This window comes from Gracilinanus agilis, chromosome 3 (genome assembly GCF_016433145.1).
Source record: "Gracilinanus agilis isolate LMUSP501 chromosome 3, AgileGrace, whole genome shotgun sequence".
NCBI lineage: Eukaryota > Metazoa > Chordata > Mammalia > Didelphimorphia > Didelphidae > Gracilinanus > Gracilinanus agilis.
Genome location: NC_058132.1, coordinates 254,352,432 through 254,370,049, shown reverse-complemented (window position 1 = coordinate 254,370,049; position 17,618 = coordinate 254,352,432). Strand labels below are relative to the sequence as shown.

The 17,618-nt window shown below is 36.8% G+C and overlaps 1 protein-coding gene across 1 annotated transcript in view; it reads right to left on the bottom strand.

The window, feature by feature from the left end:
* The window catches only part of ABCB11 (ATP binding cassette subfamily B member 11), a 99,104-nt gene that overhangs the window by 17,337 nt on the left and 64,149 nt on the right, over positions 1 to 17,618 (bottom strand). Inside the window, exon 18 of the mRNA XM_044669098.1 lies at positions 11,922 to 12,080. Within this exon, the coding sequence (XP_044525033.1) occupies positions 11,922 to 12,080 (159 nt within the window). The remainder of the gene's footprint in view (positions 1 to 11,921; positions 12,081 to 17,618) is intronic.

Here is a 17,618-nt window from a genome sequence, read left to right as displayed (position 1 = left end):
CTTACCACTCTTCCACCTATAAGTCAATACACAGAAGTTAAGGGTTTAAAATAAAAAAAAAAATTAAAAAAAAAACAACAAAAAAACATTGAAGCATACTGTTATAAGTATGTTTATGAAGCTAAATTCATTTCTTTATACAATCAGAAGAATGATCAAGAATCAGTGAGGATGTTAGAATAAGGAAAATATAGTTCAAATTCTGCCTTGTTAGCACTATGAATCTGATTCAGTTTCCTCATTTATAAAATAAAGAAGTTGAACTAGATGATCTCTAAAGTCCTTTCCAGCTCTGAAGTCTATGATAAGTTTTTATTTAATATTCACAAATACTTCAAGATTCCTAAATGTTTTAATTCTTATTTAATGTTCATGAATATTTAAATATCCTAATAATATTCAAAATGCAATTATTTTATAATTTTCAGGTGGTGATTTTAAAATTGATGCAATAATAATGTTTTTACTTCTTATCTGAACCCTATGTGTTATTATAGTTTAATAGTACCATGTAGGTATTAAACAATGCACTAGTTTCCAACAGTAGCAGCAACTGTTTTTCAATCTTGAACTTCTCTGTTTCTAGGACAAGGTATCAATATTAAAATCAATCTGTTTTTTATAATATTTATTATGCTCACTCTACCTCCAACCAGTCGATCCACTTTATGCTTCCTAGAATACAATTTTAATCCTGTTACCTCCCACCTACTCCACAATCTCTTGTGGATTCTCATTTCACTGTTCAGTCATTTCAGTAACACTCAACTCTTCAGAGTTTTCTTGGCAGATACTGAAGTGGTTTGTCATTTCTTTCTCCTTCTCATTTTACAGATGAGGAAACTGAGGCAAACAGACTTAAGTGGTTCACTGAGGGTTACACAGCTAGTAAGGGTCTGAGGCTAGATTTGAACTCAGGTCTTCTTGACTCCAGGCCTGGCATTCTATCCTCTGAGCCACCTAACTGCCCACCAAAATACCTACCAAGTGAAAAAAAAAGCTCCTTGGTCTAGTCCTCATAGAACTTCCCACTCTGTATCAAGCTTATCTTTCAAATTTTCCACTACTCTCCTTCATATGTATCATGTGTCCCAGACGAATTGGACTATTTGCTATTTCCCAAACATGCTCACAATTTCCCACTTCAATGCTTTTGTTTGTTCTATTCCCTCTGCCTAGAATGCTCTCCACACCTAACAAAACTTTAGCTCTCCCTATTGAGATCCAATTAAAATACTACTTCCTCTGTGAAACCTTCTTCAAGATCACTCCAGCTGGAAGTGAACTCTCTGCTATGAGTATGACTTTGTTTTGTTCAAATATCTCAGATAACAAAGTGCATTAAATTAGTTATCTTGTTCTATTTCCTCTTGTTTCTTTGAAAATTTAGAAGGTATGTCTTATAGAAAGTATATTTTTCCCCTTTGTAGCATATAACATAGTGATTCGCACAGTGTAAGTACTTAAATATGTAAGGAATGAATGAATTTTTAGGTAAAACTGGGCATTTTGCTCCATTATCAAAGGCTCCTCTTTACAGTGATATCTAGGAAGAGAACAACACTATGGGAAGTGATGCCTGGCCTCTCAACTACAAGCTGATGTCTAGATCCACATGATCCCTTGCTTCTCTTTCCCTTTCATGTATCCCCCAATTTGTCTTCTGATCTATTTCCTTCCTTCTTCCATTCTCCTTCCCCAAATCACCAATCTAAAGTATAATTAATTGACAAAACAAGTTGCTCATGATCTAAAAACCTGCCATACTTGGTTCCTCCCTTTACTCAAAACCCCTGCAATCCTGGGATTCTTCTATTTAGTAGCAACCACTTGAAAGGCTAAATTCACCCTATGTATAGCTTTTGTCTGGACAACTGCTTCACCAGCTTATTTAAGTCTTGCTTCCTCGGACTCACTCTGAGAACAATGATTAACCAACTCTTCCCTTTCTGGGAAGGAAGGTTCAATCAATTCCTTAAGATTCCATTTACCATTTTTGTGACTTCCCAGACTAAAACACCCTTTCTAGGTCACCACTCTCCACTACATGTTGTCTTCCTCATTAGAATGTAATCTCCTTGTAGCCAGAGACTTACTTTTTGTACTTAGCACAATGTCTGACACATAGTAAGCACTTAACAAAAAAATTTTTTTTATTCATTCTGTGGGAAGTCTGTAAGTCATAGCATAAGCTAAGGCCTACTGACCCTAATTTATTCACCATAGGTTCCAGCTGCTTTCCAGGGTATAATGGAGTTTCTTAGTGACTTATTTGAGCTCAGCTTCAGGAGGGAAGTTTTAATGATGGGTGTGAACTCAATTATCTGATGAGAGGGAAAACTAAGATATATCACTGTTACACAAACATGTGAAAAGCCTATCTTGGTTTCTATTAAAGGTTCTAGATTATTGGCATTCAATAAAATGGATTCTATGGATGAAAAGATATCACTGACTTTATTGACAAAAAGGACACTTTGGATGAATAAAAAGTTTAAACTATAGAGTGTTTTTTTCAAAGAGAAATACAATTTCATTGTCAAGTAAGTATTGCCACTAAAACCAGAATAACAAAATATTATTCAATAATAGTGGCCCAGTATGGCCCACTTTAAATACTGATTAAAATTTTTTTAACTAGCAACATGGTAGAATGCTGGATTTGAGTCTAGGTTCAAATCTTGCCTCTGACACTTAATTTATAACCCTGTTCTAGTCACTTAATCTCTCTGAGCCTCAGGCAACTTTTTAAAGACATGTCCTTAATTATAAATGGGTTGTGATCCACTTTGACCAATGAGATCATAGATTCTTGAAGTAATTCAATTAACTAGCTTATCAGTCATTTCTATGATAGACTTTAAATACCTGAAAGCATTTTATTTCCTTAAATAATTTAAACCTCTCAAAATTTATTACAGTGTTAAAATAACTTAGCAAACCATTTGCTTTAGTAAAATATCCTCTACCTGACCCCTCAATGTTTCCCAAAGTTTTTCTTCAACTCCTTTTTTCTCTGTACTCTCTTACCTATGCAGTTGCCCCACAAATCTAGATCTCACCCTGATTGCTTCTCTAAAATTCAAGCCTGCATCTCTAGCTGTCTATGAGAAACCTTTAGCAGGATGTCCTATGTCTAACCCTAACTCCCATGTCCAAAATCAAGTTTATCATCCTTCTCCATAAATATGCTTCTCCTAATTTTGTTATTACTGTTTATGGTGTTGTTGTTCACTCAACTTCCCATGTTTGTAATTGTGGTGTTCTCTTTGACTAATCTCTTTCTCTCAACTCATTTCTAATTAGTTACCAACTCCTGCCAAGTTCACATCTCCCCCAACCACTCTTCATTTCTATTCACACCACTCTAGTAGAGTCTTCATGACTATCTACAAGAACAATGTTACAGGAGCCTTTTGATAGGTCTTTCCAACTCTACAGTCTCCTGACTCCCATCTACTTCACTATGAAGTGATCATTTGCAACATGAAAAGATTCTATAGCTGCCTATGATAGGGAAGACGGCTCACAGGGGCTATAAAGCAGCAGCTGCGACATATCCCCGACCCTTGGTTGTAGGAAGTAGTGGAATAGACCTGCTAAGTGGCTGTTGCATTTCTAGCTGCATTTACTGCTAATGACAATGACAGCTCATAGTTTTGTAGCATTTTAGAGTTTTCAAAGCACTTTACATATATTATTTCATTTGGCCCTTATAACAATGTTATGAGGTAGGTGTTATTACCTCAATTTTATAGACAAGAAAACTGAGACTCTGAGAAGTTAAATAACTTGTTCAAGGTGGCAGTGCAACATGGAAAATGGCAGGGTGGAATTCTTGCAAGATACAGGGTCAAGCCTCACCCAGAGTTCTCCAGGGGGAGTTAATAAGTATGTCTGTAGCAGAATTTAAACTTAGAGTCTAGTACCCTAGAGTGAACTTTGAAGAGTCGGAATGGAGTCATGAGGGAGAGTGTGTGAATGGAATTTGTCAGTTCATGGGAAAGAGACCTGCTGAATGGGCATCTTGGATAATTGTTAGCATGACTAGCGTCTTGTGTCATGTTTGTGTGAATGTGCCAAGTGGTTATAGCCTGTGGGGATCCTGAAAGTTTGGGGATCCTGTCCCTTCTGGTTGAGTATCCTTGTGGGGAGGGGGTAAGTGAGTGTTAATGGTGAATTGTCATAGTTTTTGTCATCCATTTAGTCCCAGGGCCAATTCCCTGCTGGATAACTCAGCTGTCTGTGGGTTGCGATGGCAAGCTACTTCAGATGTTTGATATTTGACTGGCGTGTGGACTGAGTCTTAAATGATCCAATTAGAAGCTCAGTGTGCTCAGAGGACCCAGAGCAGGAGGAAGTGTTTGGGTATGATTGCATGAGTGCCTGTGTCCTTAACACAACCCAAACTTTATAATGCAGCCAGGATAATTTTTCTTTTACCTAGATTTGGTCATGCCAGACCCTTGCTCCACAAATCGTCTGTCATTTTCTATTGTTTATTTTGTTAAATTCAGATCCCTTTGCCTGACTTTTCAGGAAATTGGCAATCTCATGCCAACTACCCTCTTCACATTTTTTGTTCTTGTCAAACCTAATGGCTTTCTGTTCCTCTCTTAATAGCTAACATTTATGTGGCACTTTAACATTTGCAATGTGTATAACATTTTGTCCTCACCACAACCCTAGGAAATGCGTGCTATCATTTCCCCCATTTTACAGATAAGGAAACTGAGGGGCTGAGCCAAGATGGCAGCTTAGGAGCACCTAAAACCCAAACCTCTCCAACGATCCTTCCAAATCAATATTTATAATCTCACTTCAAAGAAAACAGAAATCCAAACCTAAGAAGAAGAAGAACTCATGAGACTCTCTTACTGAAAACAACTTGAGAGGTAGGCACAGTATCTCTATTTTCCCTAAGAAAAGGGAGAGACAGGCTGGCTGAACTTACATGCATGCGCACGTGCGTGCGCGCACACACACACACACACACACACACACACACACTCAGCACTGAGACCTGAATAAGACCAGGCTGACTGTGTGAGCCCTAGGCAGAGACTGCAGTCATGAGGGTTCTCCTCTGACCCACCACACATGGCCCAGAGCTCTGATTATAGCTTTCAGGAAGGAAATGGTTGGAGGACACTTGGCTGGACCTCAGCTTGCTGGCTATATTGAAAAATTTGCCCCAGGGCAGGCCAGCTCAACAGGTTAGCTCAATTGGCTGAATCCTGTGTACTAGCAGAGGATTGAGAAAAGAGAAGATTTGACTTCAGGGCATAACAGTTCAAAAACTCCTGATTCAGTAAATCAACTGAGGGATAAGTCTATATAGTCCATAGGGTAGGGGGGCAAAGTAAATGAAATGAGTAAATGATAATTTTTTTAAAAAGCTACAATTGAAAACTTCTATGGGGGTAAGGACCAAAGAACAGAACCAATGAATGAGGATAAGACCCAGGAAGCATCAAGCAAAGCCTAAAGAAACAAACAAACAAAAAAAGGGAATTGGGTACAGGAGGTCAAAAAGCAATTTAAAAATCAAATAAGACAGATTGAAGAAAAATGGGAAAAGGAAAATGGTAGCCTATAAAGCAAAATAGGTCATCTGGAAACAGAGGCACAGGCATTGAAAGCCAGAATTGACCTGCTGGACACAGATAAGGAAACTGAGGCAGAGACTGATTAAATGACTGGCCCAGGGTTAGAGAGGTAGTAAATGTTTGAACTTGTATTTGAACTCAGGTCTTCCTGAGTCCAATATTCTAGTCACCTAAAATTTATTGCAATATCACCTAGCTACCCCCTGACCAAGCATTTTATTCTCAATGCCTGGCATATTGTCTTCACTACTATATATCTCTTCATTTCTACCCCCTCCAAATTCCTGCTGATTTTTTCAAGCCAAACTTTAAACAACATAACACAGCCTTTTAATTCAACCTTGAAGCCATGAAGACTGAACACTAATACACTCCTGGTGGAGTTGTGAATTGGTCCAAACATTCTGGAGGGCAATTTGGAACTATGCCCAAAGCGCTTTAAAAGAATGCCTGCCCTTTGATCCAGCCATACCACTGCTGGGTTTGTACCCCAAAGAGAGAGTAAGGAAAAAAGGCTTGTACAAAAATCTTTATAGCCGCACTCTTTGTGGTAACAAAAAATTAGAAAATGAGGGAGTGTCCATCAATTGGGGAATGGCTAAACAAATTGTGATATCTGATGGTGGTGGAATACTACTGTGCTGAAAGGAATAATGAACTGGAGGAATTCCATGTGAACTGGAATGACCTCCAGGAATTGATGCAGAGTGAAAGGAGCAGAACCAGGGGAACATTCTACAGAGATGGATACACTCTAGTATAATTGAATGTAATAGACTTTTCTACCAGCAACAATGCAATGACCCAGGATAATTCAGAGGAACCTTTGAGAAAGAACATTATCCACATCCAGAAAAAAAACTGTGGGAGTAGAAACATAGAAGAAAAATATATGATCAATCACATAATATGATAGGGATGTGATTAGGGTTTTGATGTTAAAGGATCACTCTCCTGCAGATATGAATAACATGGAAATCAGTTTTGAACAAGGATACATGTATAACCCAGTGGAACTGCTTGTTGACTTTGGGAGGGGGAGGAAAGAGTGGGGAATGGGGTGGTCATAAATCATGTAACCATGGAAAAATATTCTAAATTTTTAAAAAGGTGGGAAAATCCAACTCAAGGGGCAGCTAGGTGACTCAGGGGATTGAGAGCCAGGCCTAGAGATAGGAAGTCCTGGGTTCAAATCTGGATTCAGATATTACCTAGCTGTGTGACCCTGGGCAAGTCACTTAACTCTTGTTTATTCATCTGTAAAAATGAGACAGAGAAGAAAATGGCAAATCATGCCAAAATCTTTCCCACAAAAACCCCAGAGGGGAGGATGAAGAGTCAGACAGAACTGAAATGACAGAACAAAAACAACTCTCTGTGCCTTATTAACCTAACCCAGATTCCCAGAAGTGTACAGTGGAGAAGAGCTGAACTTGGCGAAATTCATTGTAAAGGTACTTGGCTAATACTCTATTTAAAATCCATATTGGCTGTCCACTGTGTGATAATGTTTCCAAGTCCATGAAAATCTCTTTTATGAAAACAAACGCAGGCACCTCCTGTCACTAACAATTTCGCCCTTGCTATCATCCTTGTCACCTCAAGGCAGTTCTCAGGACTCTTTCTAGCTCACTCTAGCTTTAATTGCCGGGCTTCTGGGCATGCAGCTCTGCTACAAATGTGTCACTTAGGAAGCTGGGGATGTGGAATTGAAGAAGCAGCATCTGCTTTTTGGGAACTTTGGCCAATTTTCTAACCAGCCAAATGAGATCCAGGGAAAGCAAGTCAGTCACTTGACAAATGATGCTTCACACTAAGTTAGGGGTTTATTTGGATTAGGAACCTAGCTCTGAACAGCTCCCAAAGCTTGGCTGGCTTCTCAGACCACACTGCAGTATCAGTGCACCAAACTCGTGTCCTGCATACATTAGATAACGAGAATGCAAGTGGCTCACTTGGAAATTGGCTATTTTCTGGATGGGAAAATTAGACCTCAAGTATGAAAACAACATGCAGTTTTTGGAAATGTACATGCTAATTAGCCCTGTTAGAAACAACCAGAAACAATCATCTTTAGCAAAGAGGGAAGACAATAAAGGTTGTTGGAGCTCCAGATTCTTGGCTAAATCAGCCTCACTGGACCGTTACCAGTGAAGAGACTTTGTGTTCTGTCTTTCTACCATCTGGCTGCTTGCCCTGCTCCTGCGGCACTAAAGGAAAAATGCTCTAGTTTCCAACTGCATAAAAAAACTTTGCCTTCTATTCTGTTCTATTCCATTCTGGTATAACAAAATCTGAGAGGAGGTTTTGCTGTCACCAGGAGGCAGTGTGCTCAAGTAGACCAATGGCCAGTGGCCACAAGCTGATGAACAGCAGAATCCCTAACTTGAGACAAATGGCAGAGAATCACTGAACGGCAGTGATGGAAAAGGTCTTCTAGTTCCACGTGTGGATAAAATGAGCCTTAGTGATAAAATGAAGTGATTTGCCCAAGGTGATGTAACTAAGAAATGGTGGAATGGGACTAGAACCCCTAATCCAAATGTAGGTTAATGAAAAAAAGCACTGCATTTGGAGTTAGATATTCAGGCTTCCTATACAGATATTCCATTTGTCATCATCATCATTTTCGTTATTATTATCCAACCTTAGATGAGGTATTATACTCCCTTTAGATCCCTGTTTATTCATCTGTAAAATGAGAGTTAGATTAAATGAATTTGAAGTTCTCTTCTAGCTCTAATATTTTATAATTCATCTTTTCATCAGTGTTGTGTTATTATTTAATCCTTTTTCAATTGTGTCTGACTCTTCATGACTCCATTTGGAGTTTTCTTGGCAAAGATCCTAGAGTGGTTTATCATTTCCTACTCCAGCTCATTTTAAAGATAAGGAAACCTAGACAAATAAGGTCGAGTGATTTGACCAGTGAGTGTCCATAATGTAAGTAAATATCTGAGGTCAGATTTGAACTCAGGTTTTCCTGACTCTAGGCCTGATGCTCAATGTATTATGGTGCCACCAAGCTGCTTCACTGTACAGTGAGAACTCAGCCAGGATCATTAAAAATTGGGTTTTAGTATAATATAAACAACACTGGGAGGGGAGTCAAAAATATGAGTGAAGTCCTAGCTTTAAAATTTCATGTCTATGAAGAGACAGAAAGGAAAAAAACATTGGCTTTCAAGAAAGATCTAGATTCTAATTCTACCCACAATTTTTATTGTCATTGTGACCAAGGGCAAGTCACTTCATTTCCTGGAGTTTGTTTCCTCATCTATAAATGAGCTTAATAATACTTATACCTATGTCATAGAATTATTATGATTCTCATATGAGTTAGTCTATGTATCATAGAAGCTCTTTCAACATTAGTAATTCCATTTTTAATTTGTAATGTGTATACACATGTCAAGTCCACATGTAATAAACAGCTAGGTTTTATAGAGCTGGAAAAAAAGATCTGAAAGACAAAGTTTAACATTAATCTCAGTTATAAAGACTATATTGTATAACTGGTAAACACCAATATCTCTGACTCTAAATTTTCTCATCTGTAAAATGGGGAGAATGTTGTTGTTCAGGCATTTTTCAGTCATCTAACTCATCATGACCCCATTTGGGGTTTTCTTTGGAAAGATACTGGAGTGATTTGCCATTTCCTTCTCTAGCTTATTTTACAAATGAGGAAACTGAGGTAAACAACCTTAACTGGCATGCCCAGAGCCACGTAGCTGGGAAGTAGCTGAGACCAGATTTGAATCCAAGACCTCCTAATTATAGCCCTAGAACTTTATCCAATGAACCACCTGGCTGCCCTTTCTGCTTGGTTTTTTAAGTCCTTTCTTGCCTGGCCTCCTTCCTGTCTTTCCAGTCTTCTTATACTTTACTCTCCCGAAATCCTCTTCGATTCACTGACACTGGCCTTACCTCATGTCTTGAATTCTCTCTTCTCATCTCCTACTATTGACTTCCTTGGCTCCTTCAACTCTCAACTAAAATCCTACCTTCTGCACAAAACCTTTCAGAATCCACCTTAACTAATTCCTTTCTTACAAAATGACATCCAATGTATCTTATATGTATCTTTTGTGTACATAGTTGGTGACATGTTACAATCCGGCCCCATTAGACTGTGAGCTTCTTGAGAGCAGAAATTATTTTCCTTTCCTTGTATCCCCAGTGTTTAGCACAGTGCCTGACACATAGTAGGCATTTGATAAATGTTTAATAACTAGTTGACCCTGTTTTGTGAGTCAGAGACAAATTGAAATAAGCTGACATTGTAGATTTGTTTCCTTTTTAATTTCCTTCAGAGATTGCCCCATGGAGAAAAAAGATTCAGGTGAATCTCTGACCCCATCTTCAGCTGATTCTACATCAGATATTTTTTACATGGAAAAAATTTAATGACTGAATTTCAACATTACTAGTTTCCTTTATGAGCCTATGTATTTTATACATTTAAAAACATTTTTCTAAGAATGGGTCCATAGGCTTCACCAGACTGCCAAAGGAGTTTAATACATTAAAAAGGTAAAAAGCTTCCAATTCATCATTATCCAATAATTTTCAAGACTCCACAAAGATTCTGAAGTATCAGAGAAAGATTCAGTTATATTCCCTATACTATTCTTCCTAAGATAGGAAAGGAGGCTTTTTAGAAAGATAATTAATTAAAAGAGATGTGAAACTCAGTCTTTTTCTCCTAAAGATTACAGTTATGCTTTTTAACTAATTATAAATAATGCTTCCCACTTATTTACCAATAATGTCAGTGTATGAATAAGTGACAAATGTAGTATGAAGACTGAATTCTTTAAAGGATAAGGGTGTATGCCCTCCAAAGAGATCAGAGAAAGAGGAAAAGGATCTATACAAACACAAATATTTACAGAAGCTCTTTTTGAGGTAGTCAGACATTGGAAAATAAGGGCATGTCCTCCTATTGTGGAATGGAGATGCCTAATCAAATTGTGGTGTATGAATATGCCATAAGAAATAATGGAGAGGGGAAGGTAGGTGGTTCAGTGAATGGAGAGCCAGTCTTGGAGACATGAGATCCTGGGTTCTATTGTGACCTCAGACACTTCCTAGCTATGTGACCCTGGACAATTCATTTGATCTCAGTCGTCTTGTTCTTATTGCTCTTCTGCCTTGGAGTCAATACTTAGTGTCGCTTCTAGTACAGAAGATAAGGTTGTTGTTTTTTTTAAATGATGGAAATTTTCAGAAAAAAAAACTGAGAAGACATCGATGAAGTGAGGCAAAATAAAGTGAACAGAAGTAGAACAATTTATACAATCATAACAGCATCATAGAGAAAAACTTACCAGACTCTACAAGGCTGATCAACACAGTGATAAACCATGAGTCTAAACATGCCACCCACCTCTGACAGAGAAGTGATAATCTTAAAAAGCAGAAAGTAACATTTTTCGGCATAGCTAATGTAGAAATTTGTAACTATGTATTAAGAAATTTGTTTTTTCTTTCTTTCCTTTTTTCTTTTTTTTTAATCTACTCAATGGAGAAAGAAGGTATATTGGGGGAGACAGAGATATTAATAAAAATGTTAAAAATAACGAAAACCAAGTGTAGTATTTAATCATCTTAATGACTGAATTAATAGATTCTGCAGCATAACATCCAGTATAATTTATCTTCCCTCTTTTGGCCATGTTGCACTTATGTCATTTGTACTTATAGCACATCAATGGAAGAAAAGACTGAAATGATTGGTTAAATGAAAATTTGGAATTATTTTTGTATTTCATTGATCCAGGATCTCTCTCTTCTAGCCCTCACTGCCATTCTTCCCCTTCCTCCACCCACTGTATGTATTCAGGTGAGGCCTGACTGTTGGCTGTAGGCACAGAAATTATTCAGAACTTGAATACCAAGTTACATTTTGTACTTCTACCATTCTACAAGGAAGGAAATTGCCTCCATCAGATACTAATGACATTGTACTCTCTAGTCTGTCAGCCCTGTTTTTTGGTCTTATTGCTTTGCAGGCAAATTATCTTTTGCTACTATTTAAATTGCTTTCCTGATATCTTTTATACAGACCTTTTGATTGTATGAGTGTAATGCAAGACCAAATAAGTGGGTTCTCCTTTGCCTTTATATATTCTTAGTGAGGAAGAATATTTTCCTTGTTAAGGAAAAAAAAATACTGCTCACAACCAGCAAGGAAGAAAAAGGCACAGCTAGCAATTTCCTGAGGCTCTTTTTTCTTATAGAGGAAGAATACTAGATATATAGAAATAAGAAGGCTGGAGGGCAATATGAAAATGCACAATCTCTTACCCCAATAATCTGGCTGAATAACAGAGCATAAAGAGGATTGACTGCACCATTCAGAGATGCTCCCAAAGAACCTGCCAGCATGTAAGGCCATTCTGCACTGTTATACTTCAAAATCCTCATAACTGGTGCAGGTTCAACTTTTTCTTCAGAGGGATGATCCTGAGTGGGGTGAAAGGTTATATTCATTACTAAATCAGGTGGGCACTTGCAAATGTCATAATGCTATACACACTAGGGAATCCATGCTGATTAATGTTTGAAACATGCAGAAAGGATCATTAAGTTTACTAAACATGGTTCTGCTTACGCTTCGAGTAGAAAGATTGAATCTTAGCTATATTTGTTAAAGATAAGAAATTTTCACTTAGCTCATTAGTGTCCATAAGTAAGTGACACTTATAGACACTAAGTCTTAGCTAGGACCAAGGGTTAGCTATCACTTTAATATACTGATAGCTTTAATCAGATAGTAGGTATTAAAGTTCTACATTATTCTTTCATAATAGTAGTGTCTATAAAACCCCAGTTCAATCATTATTGAATCATGATTTTACTAATTGTGTGATTCCTGTGAAAGTGGAGAAGCAAGTAAGCATCTGTATAGCAGCTACTTTATACCAGGCACTTTGCTAAGCACTTAATGAATATTAGCACGTATTCCTGATGGATCTTTCACCAATTACAAGCAATATAAAAATGTAGCTAACATGTTAATATATCCATAAATTTAATAAAATATTTTAAGACATGTGCCTTTTATCTATACCAAATGAACTAAAAACCATCTATCAATGTTCTTTCTTTCGTGAACAAATAATTCTATTTCATGAATATAATGTCAGATGTAAATAGGGAAGAAAGATTTAAAATAATTTTATCCATGACCTTTTCATTTACTAAGTCAAAAACAAAAATCACCCAATAGAAGACTAGTTCATTTAATTAGACCCACAATTTAAGTGTAATAAAGAAAGACAATTTAGGCTTTTGATATAATTGCTATTGAATCCATGTTATCTTACCTTCTAATTTTCTTTAACCTTTTATATTTTCTTGCTGTTCATTTTCTTACATAAACTTTCTACTTGCCCTATTATTCGACTTCAGAATTAACTACCATGTTGAATTGTGTCCATTATTATACCCTTCCCAAAAGACTGTCTGATACTTGCCTAGTGGACCATAGAATAACAGCAATTTTCTGGGGAGAATCAGTAGCACTTTTATCCATTAAGTGACATTAATTAGGATGTCAACAATCTCTGAAAGTACTCTTCTGAATCCATTACCTATCAGCCTAACATGATAGGAATTTCCTTGGATTTCTGGGAATCGATAGTTTCATAATATTGAATGTGTCTCTGGCCTAGGAATTCTTTTGGTTTTATTCTCCTTTGGAGACTGAGTCTTTCCATCTCATGCAGGCTAGAAGTGCAATATTTACTAATGGATCTGATCTCACTACTGATCAGTGTGGAAGTTTTGAACAGTTCCATTTCTATCCTGATCTGGTTCATCCTCTTTAATTAGGTTCCCCCGATGCCCTACACACACACTCCAGAAGCTCATCATGTTGATGCAGGACTTGATGTGAACACAGGATCACCTTAGCCCTACTGAATATCTAAATTCCTGAACTCAAGAAATCTACCAACTCCCCAGTTACAAGAATTATAGACATATACCATCATCTTGTAAGACTATGATCTGTGAGCTTATTTTTTAATATGTCTTGATAACTATTTTTCAACATGATTGATTTCCTTTGCAATCCAAAATATTTTATTTCATGAATTTAAAAATATTACTCAAAGAAGGGGTACACAAACTTCATTAAAGTGACAAAAACTCCATGGCACACATGCATGTACACACATACAAACACACACAGATTGCCTTCCTCCCTTAGTCACATGTAAGAATAGCTAAATCCATAAATAACCCAAAAGACTCTTTTAGAAAATTGCTTTAATCATATTCCTAGAGATATTAGCAAGAATCAATGTAAATTATTTTCTATAATATTCTTTTCAGCACATAAAAATAGTGTGTAAAAGTCTTCAACAAACAAAAATACGAGCTTATCATGCGACAAGAATGAAAGAAAAGAGGTGGATAGCTAATATAAAATTTTCATCTCAAGATACTAAGAGAAACAAAGAAAGATACTAAGAGAAACAAAGATCTAGTATATTGGGTGGATCTTTTATAGAGGACTTCCAGAAAGAGGACAATAATAAAACTCAATAAGAACATAAGGCAGGATTATAATATATACTCCTAGAAGGTATACCAATGAGATGCTATTCATTAAAATGTCATATCATTTTCCCCTCCCTCTTTCATCTCTGTTTATGCAAGTAAAACTGAAAATAAAATGAATCTAAAGCACATACTAAAGGAGGAGGAAAAACAAAAGCCTGGATAATAATTTTTTAAAACAGTGGAAAATTAGTCCACAAACTTTATAAATTTTATTGAATTTCATTAGAAATACACAAGAGAATGACAGAAGAAAATAAAATTAACTATGGAGCATATTTTGAGGCATGATATCTGTTCTATGGTCTCTCATACCCTGAAATAACAGTATAATGCAGGATTGCTGCAAGAATCTCTTACATTTGCAAAATCACCAGAAGCAATCCTGGCAGCTGGGAAACGGAATGTTGACCCAGCCAGTCCCTGGTCTCACGGCCAGACCGTTGGAGCTGGCACTATAAATATCCCTGGAGTACCAAATGTGGGGTCTGGATTTCCTTGAACTGACCCAGACATCCAGCTATCCCCTCGAACTCCCCCTCGGGCCCTGGGAGGAAGGGAGGTGGAACATGGGAAATTAGTTTACTTAGGCAGGCAGGGACACCCCTACCAAGCCATTACCCTCATTTGTTAACCTGCTAGACCACTCTAAATCAGGACAGTGGAATTTATCCCTGGCTGAGGGGCTAGTTCCCTCAGCCTGACCCTACCTCCTGAGACCCTCTGCCAGCACCGGCTTTCACCCTTAGCAACAGTTTCCCAGACCTTAACCCTCTTCCCTCAGCTTACCCTTGCATTTAATAAACCCCTTGGCCTTATTCAGAGAGCTTCAGTGGTTCATTTATATCACCAATTAGGGCCAGGGACTAGGAAGAAGGAAGATAATTATCACTAGTTTCCTGAGGGGCTAGATCAGGCATCCATCTTGCTCAGGAAGTGAACTATGTTCACTTCTTATTGGTTTCAGTTTCTTACCAGGAGGAAGGGATTCCTCACTCCTCATCTGAAGGGAGCTTAGAGATAACAGAAACTGACTGAAACATATCAACCTAGGCTCACACAACTCTGGCTGACCCAAATCAACCTATACTGAAGTTATAGTCTCCCTGCCTAGAAGACTCAGTTGGTACCACCCAGGTCCCTCTTTAATAAGCCTCATTAGCCCCCTTTATTTATTTATTACAACAGTAAGAAGGGGAAAATCTTCATAGACTGGGATGAAAATTACATCATGATCAGTTTCTTAGCAAAATTATTACTATAATCAGTCTGACTAAATCTAAATTTCTTCCCTTAATCTCCATTTTTAAGGATAGGATAAAAATGTATTTCCTTTCCTAGTCTCCAAGCCAAACTCCAAAGACCAGATATGTGCTCTTCCTACATAAATTGCCATTTATTTCACCCACAAGAACCTCTGAGACTGGGTTCTATAGGAGCTGTCACTTTCTTGGTTAAAAGCGTTCCAATTACACTATTTGTTGCACAGTTTTTATCATTTCCTTTCATAATCTACAATGATCAATATTTCTGTGTATCTAAGAATTAGCACATCTGTTATTTCTTGGAGTGATTCCTTGGTCCTTCATCACCATGGTGGCCATTAGTTCAATACTTCTTTATCTATATGTTACTGGTTGAGTTCTACCCATGGAAGGTCTCTTAATTCCACTCTATGAGTCCTTCCATAGGCTTTTTCAGAAGTCCACCACTTTTGACAATTCCAAAGCATATACCAATTGTCAACGTTTACTATTGCTTAGTAGAGTGATAAATGATGGTTCCAAAAACATTTCTGTAAGTTTTTAAGATTGGTTACTTCCTCCAATAGTTTCTATCAATTCTATTTCTTCTTTTGAAAGAGGAAGAATAAAACTTTCCATAGATCTTTTTTTAAAATTTTGATTAGAACACTTTCCAAATTTGTTATGTATGGGATATCTTCTAGTTCCATTTCATATGTTCAGACTGAAAATATTGCATGGGTGTTAGTTACATTAAATTTGTTCTTCCCACTGAGCTTTGAATTTAGAATTTTAATAAGTCTTGAAATGTATAGTTTCAGATTTCTCCTTTATAGTTCTATGTATGATTGGTACTACTGAGTAGAGAACAAGGCATATATAAGGGTAGCCTGCAATCATTGGTTCAATTTGATCTCCTTTTAAACTCGATCTTAAGTTTTTACCTTCCCTTGGGATTCATTAAGAAGTTTTCATTTATCAAATTATTTATTTTTTTATTCCAAATTATTTTTAATATCATAGATATCCATTGATTTGATATTTTGAGATAAAGAAGCTACTTAGCATGTGTGTTTTTAAATTTTCTGATGGATCTGTGTATCTTTTATATACATCAATTTATTAGTAGAAATGTTTTGGAATTAATCCCTTTTTAAAATTTGAAGCTATTCTCAATTCTATTAAGAGCAATGATGATGGATATATAAGGTACTTAAATGGTCTTTCTGGAAAATGTCATATTAATATCAATTATTCTTGACATTTTTGTGTTGGTGGCACATATCAAATGAAGAAAACTTTTCCATGTGGACATTATAGTATAGATTTCTCACTATACTTTGGTTTATTTTATGTATTTGTACCACATGAATAAACCATGAATATGGAACTAATCAATGGCTTTGTGATAATAAAAAAATCAATATAAATGTTATAGCACTTAAAAAAACCCTTACTTTCCATCTTGAAATCAATATTGTGTATTGGTTCCAAGACAGAAGAGTGGTAAGGGCTAGGCAATAGGGGTTAAGTGATTTTCCCAGGGTCACATAGTTAGGAAGTATCTGAGGCCAGATTTGAACCTAGGACCTTCTGTCTCTAGGTCTGGTGTACATTCACTTTGCTCTTTAACCAATATGCTGTTTTTCTTGTGTCTATAAATTTTTTAGTCACATGTGCTATGAATTACTTGAATAAAATACAAAACATATAACTGGCCACTGATATTCTCATCTTGCAGAAAGGTGTTTGACACCTTCTGTTAAGAAAGTAGGATCAAGTTTTTATCTAAAAGTAAGTTTGTAAATAATTAATTCATCCCTGTGAAATATGGAAACTAATATCTCTGGATCTTCTCCAGATGCAACATTTTCTAATTATGCAGAGAACCTAAGATCTTCAATCACATCCCTATGTGTAATTGTTTATAATATTAATAGTACCCAATGGTGTTTTTGTTGTGTTGGACTTCTTGTTTTAACCATCTAGACTCTCCCTCTTTGTCTCCCATTGACCATGTCATCTGAGAAAAAGGACTAGTAAAAGAAAATGCAACCAAATGGGAGGAGAGAGAGAATACCAAGGACAAATATGAACAAACATTTGGATACAGGAAGATATCCACCAGAAGAAAGAAAGAAACAATTTCAGGGATTGTGACCTCCATGGTAGAGAGAATGATAACTATGGA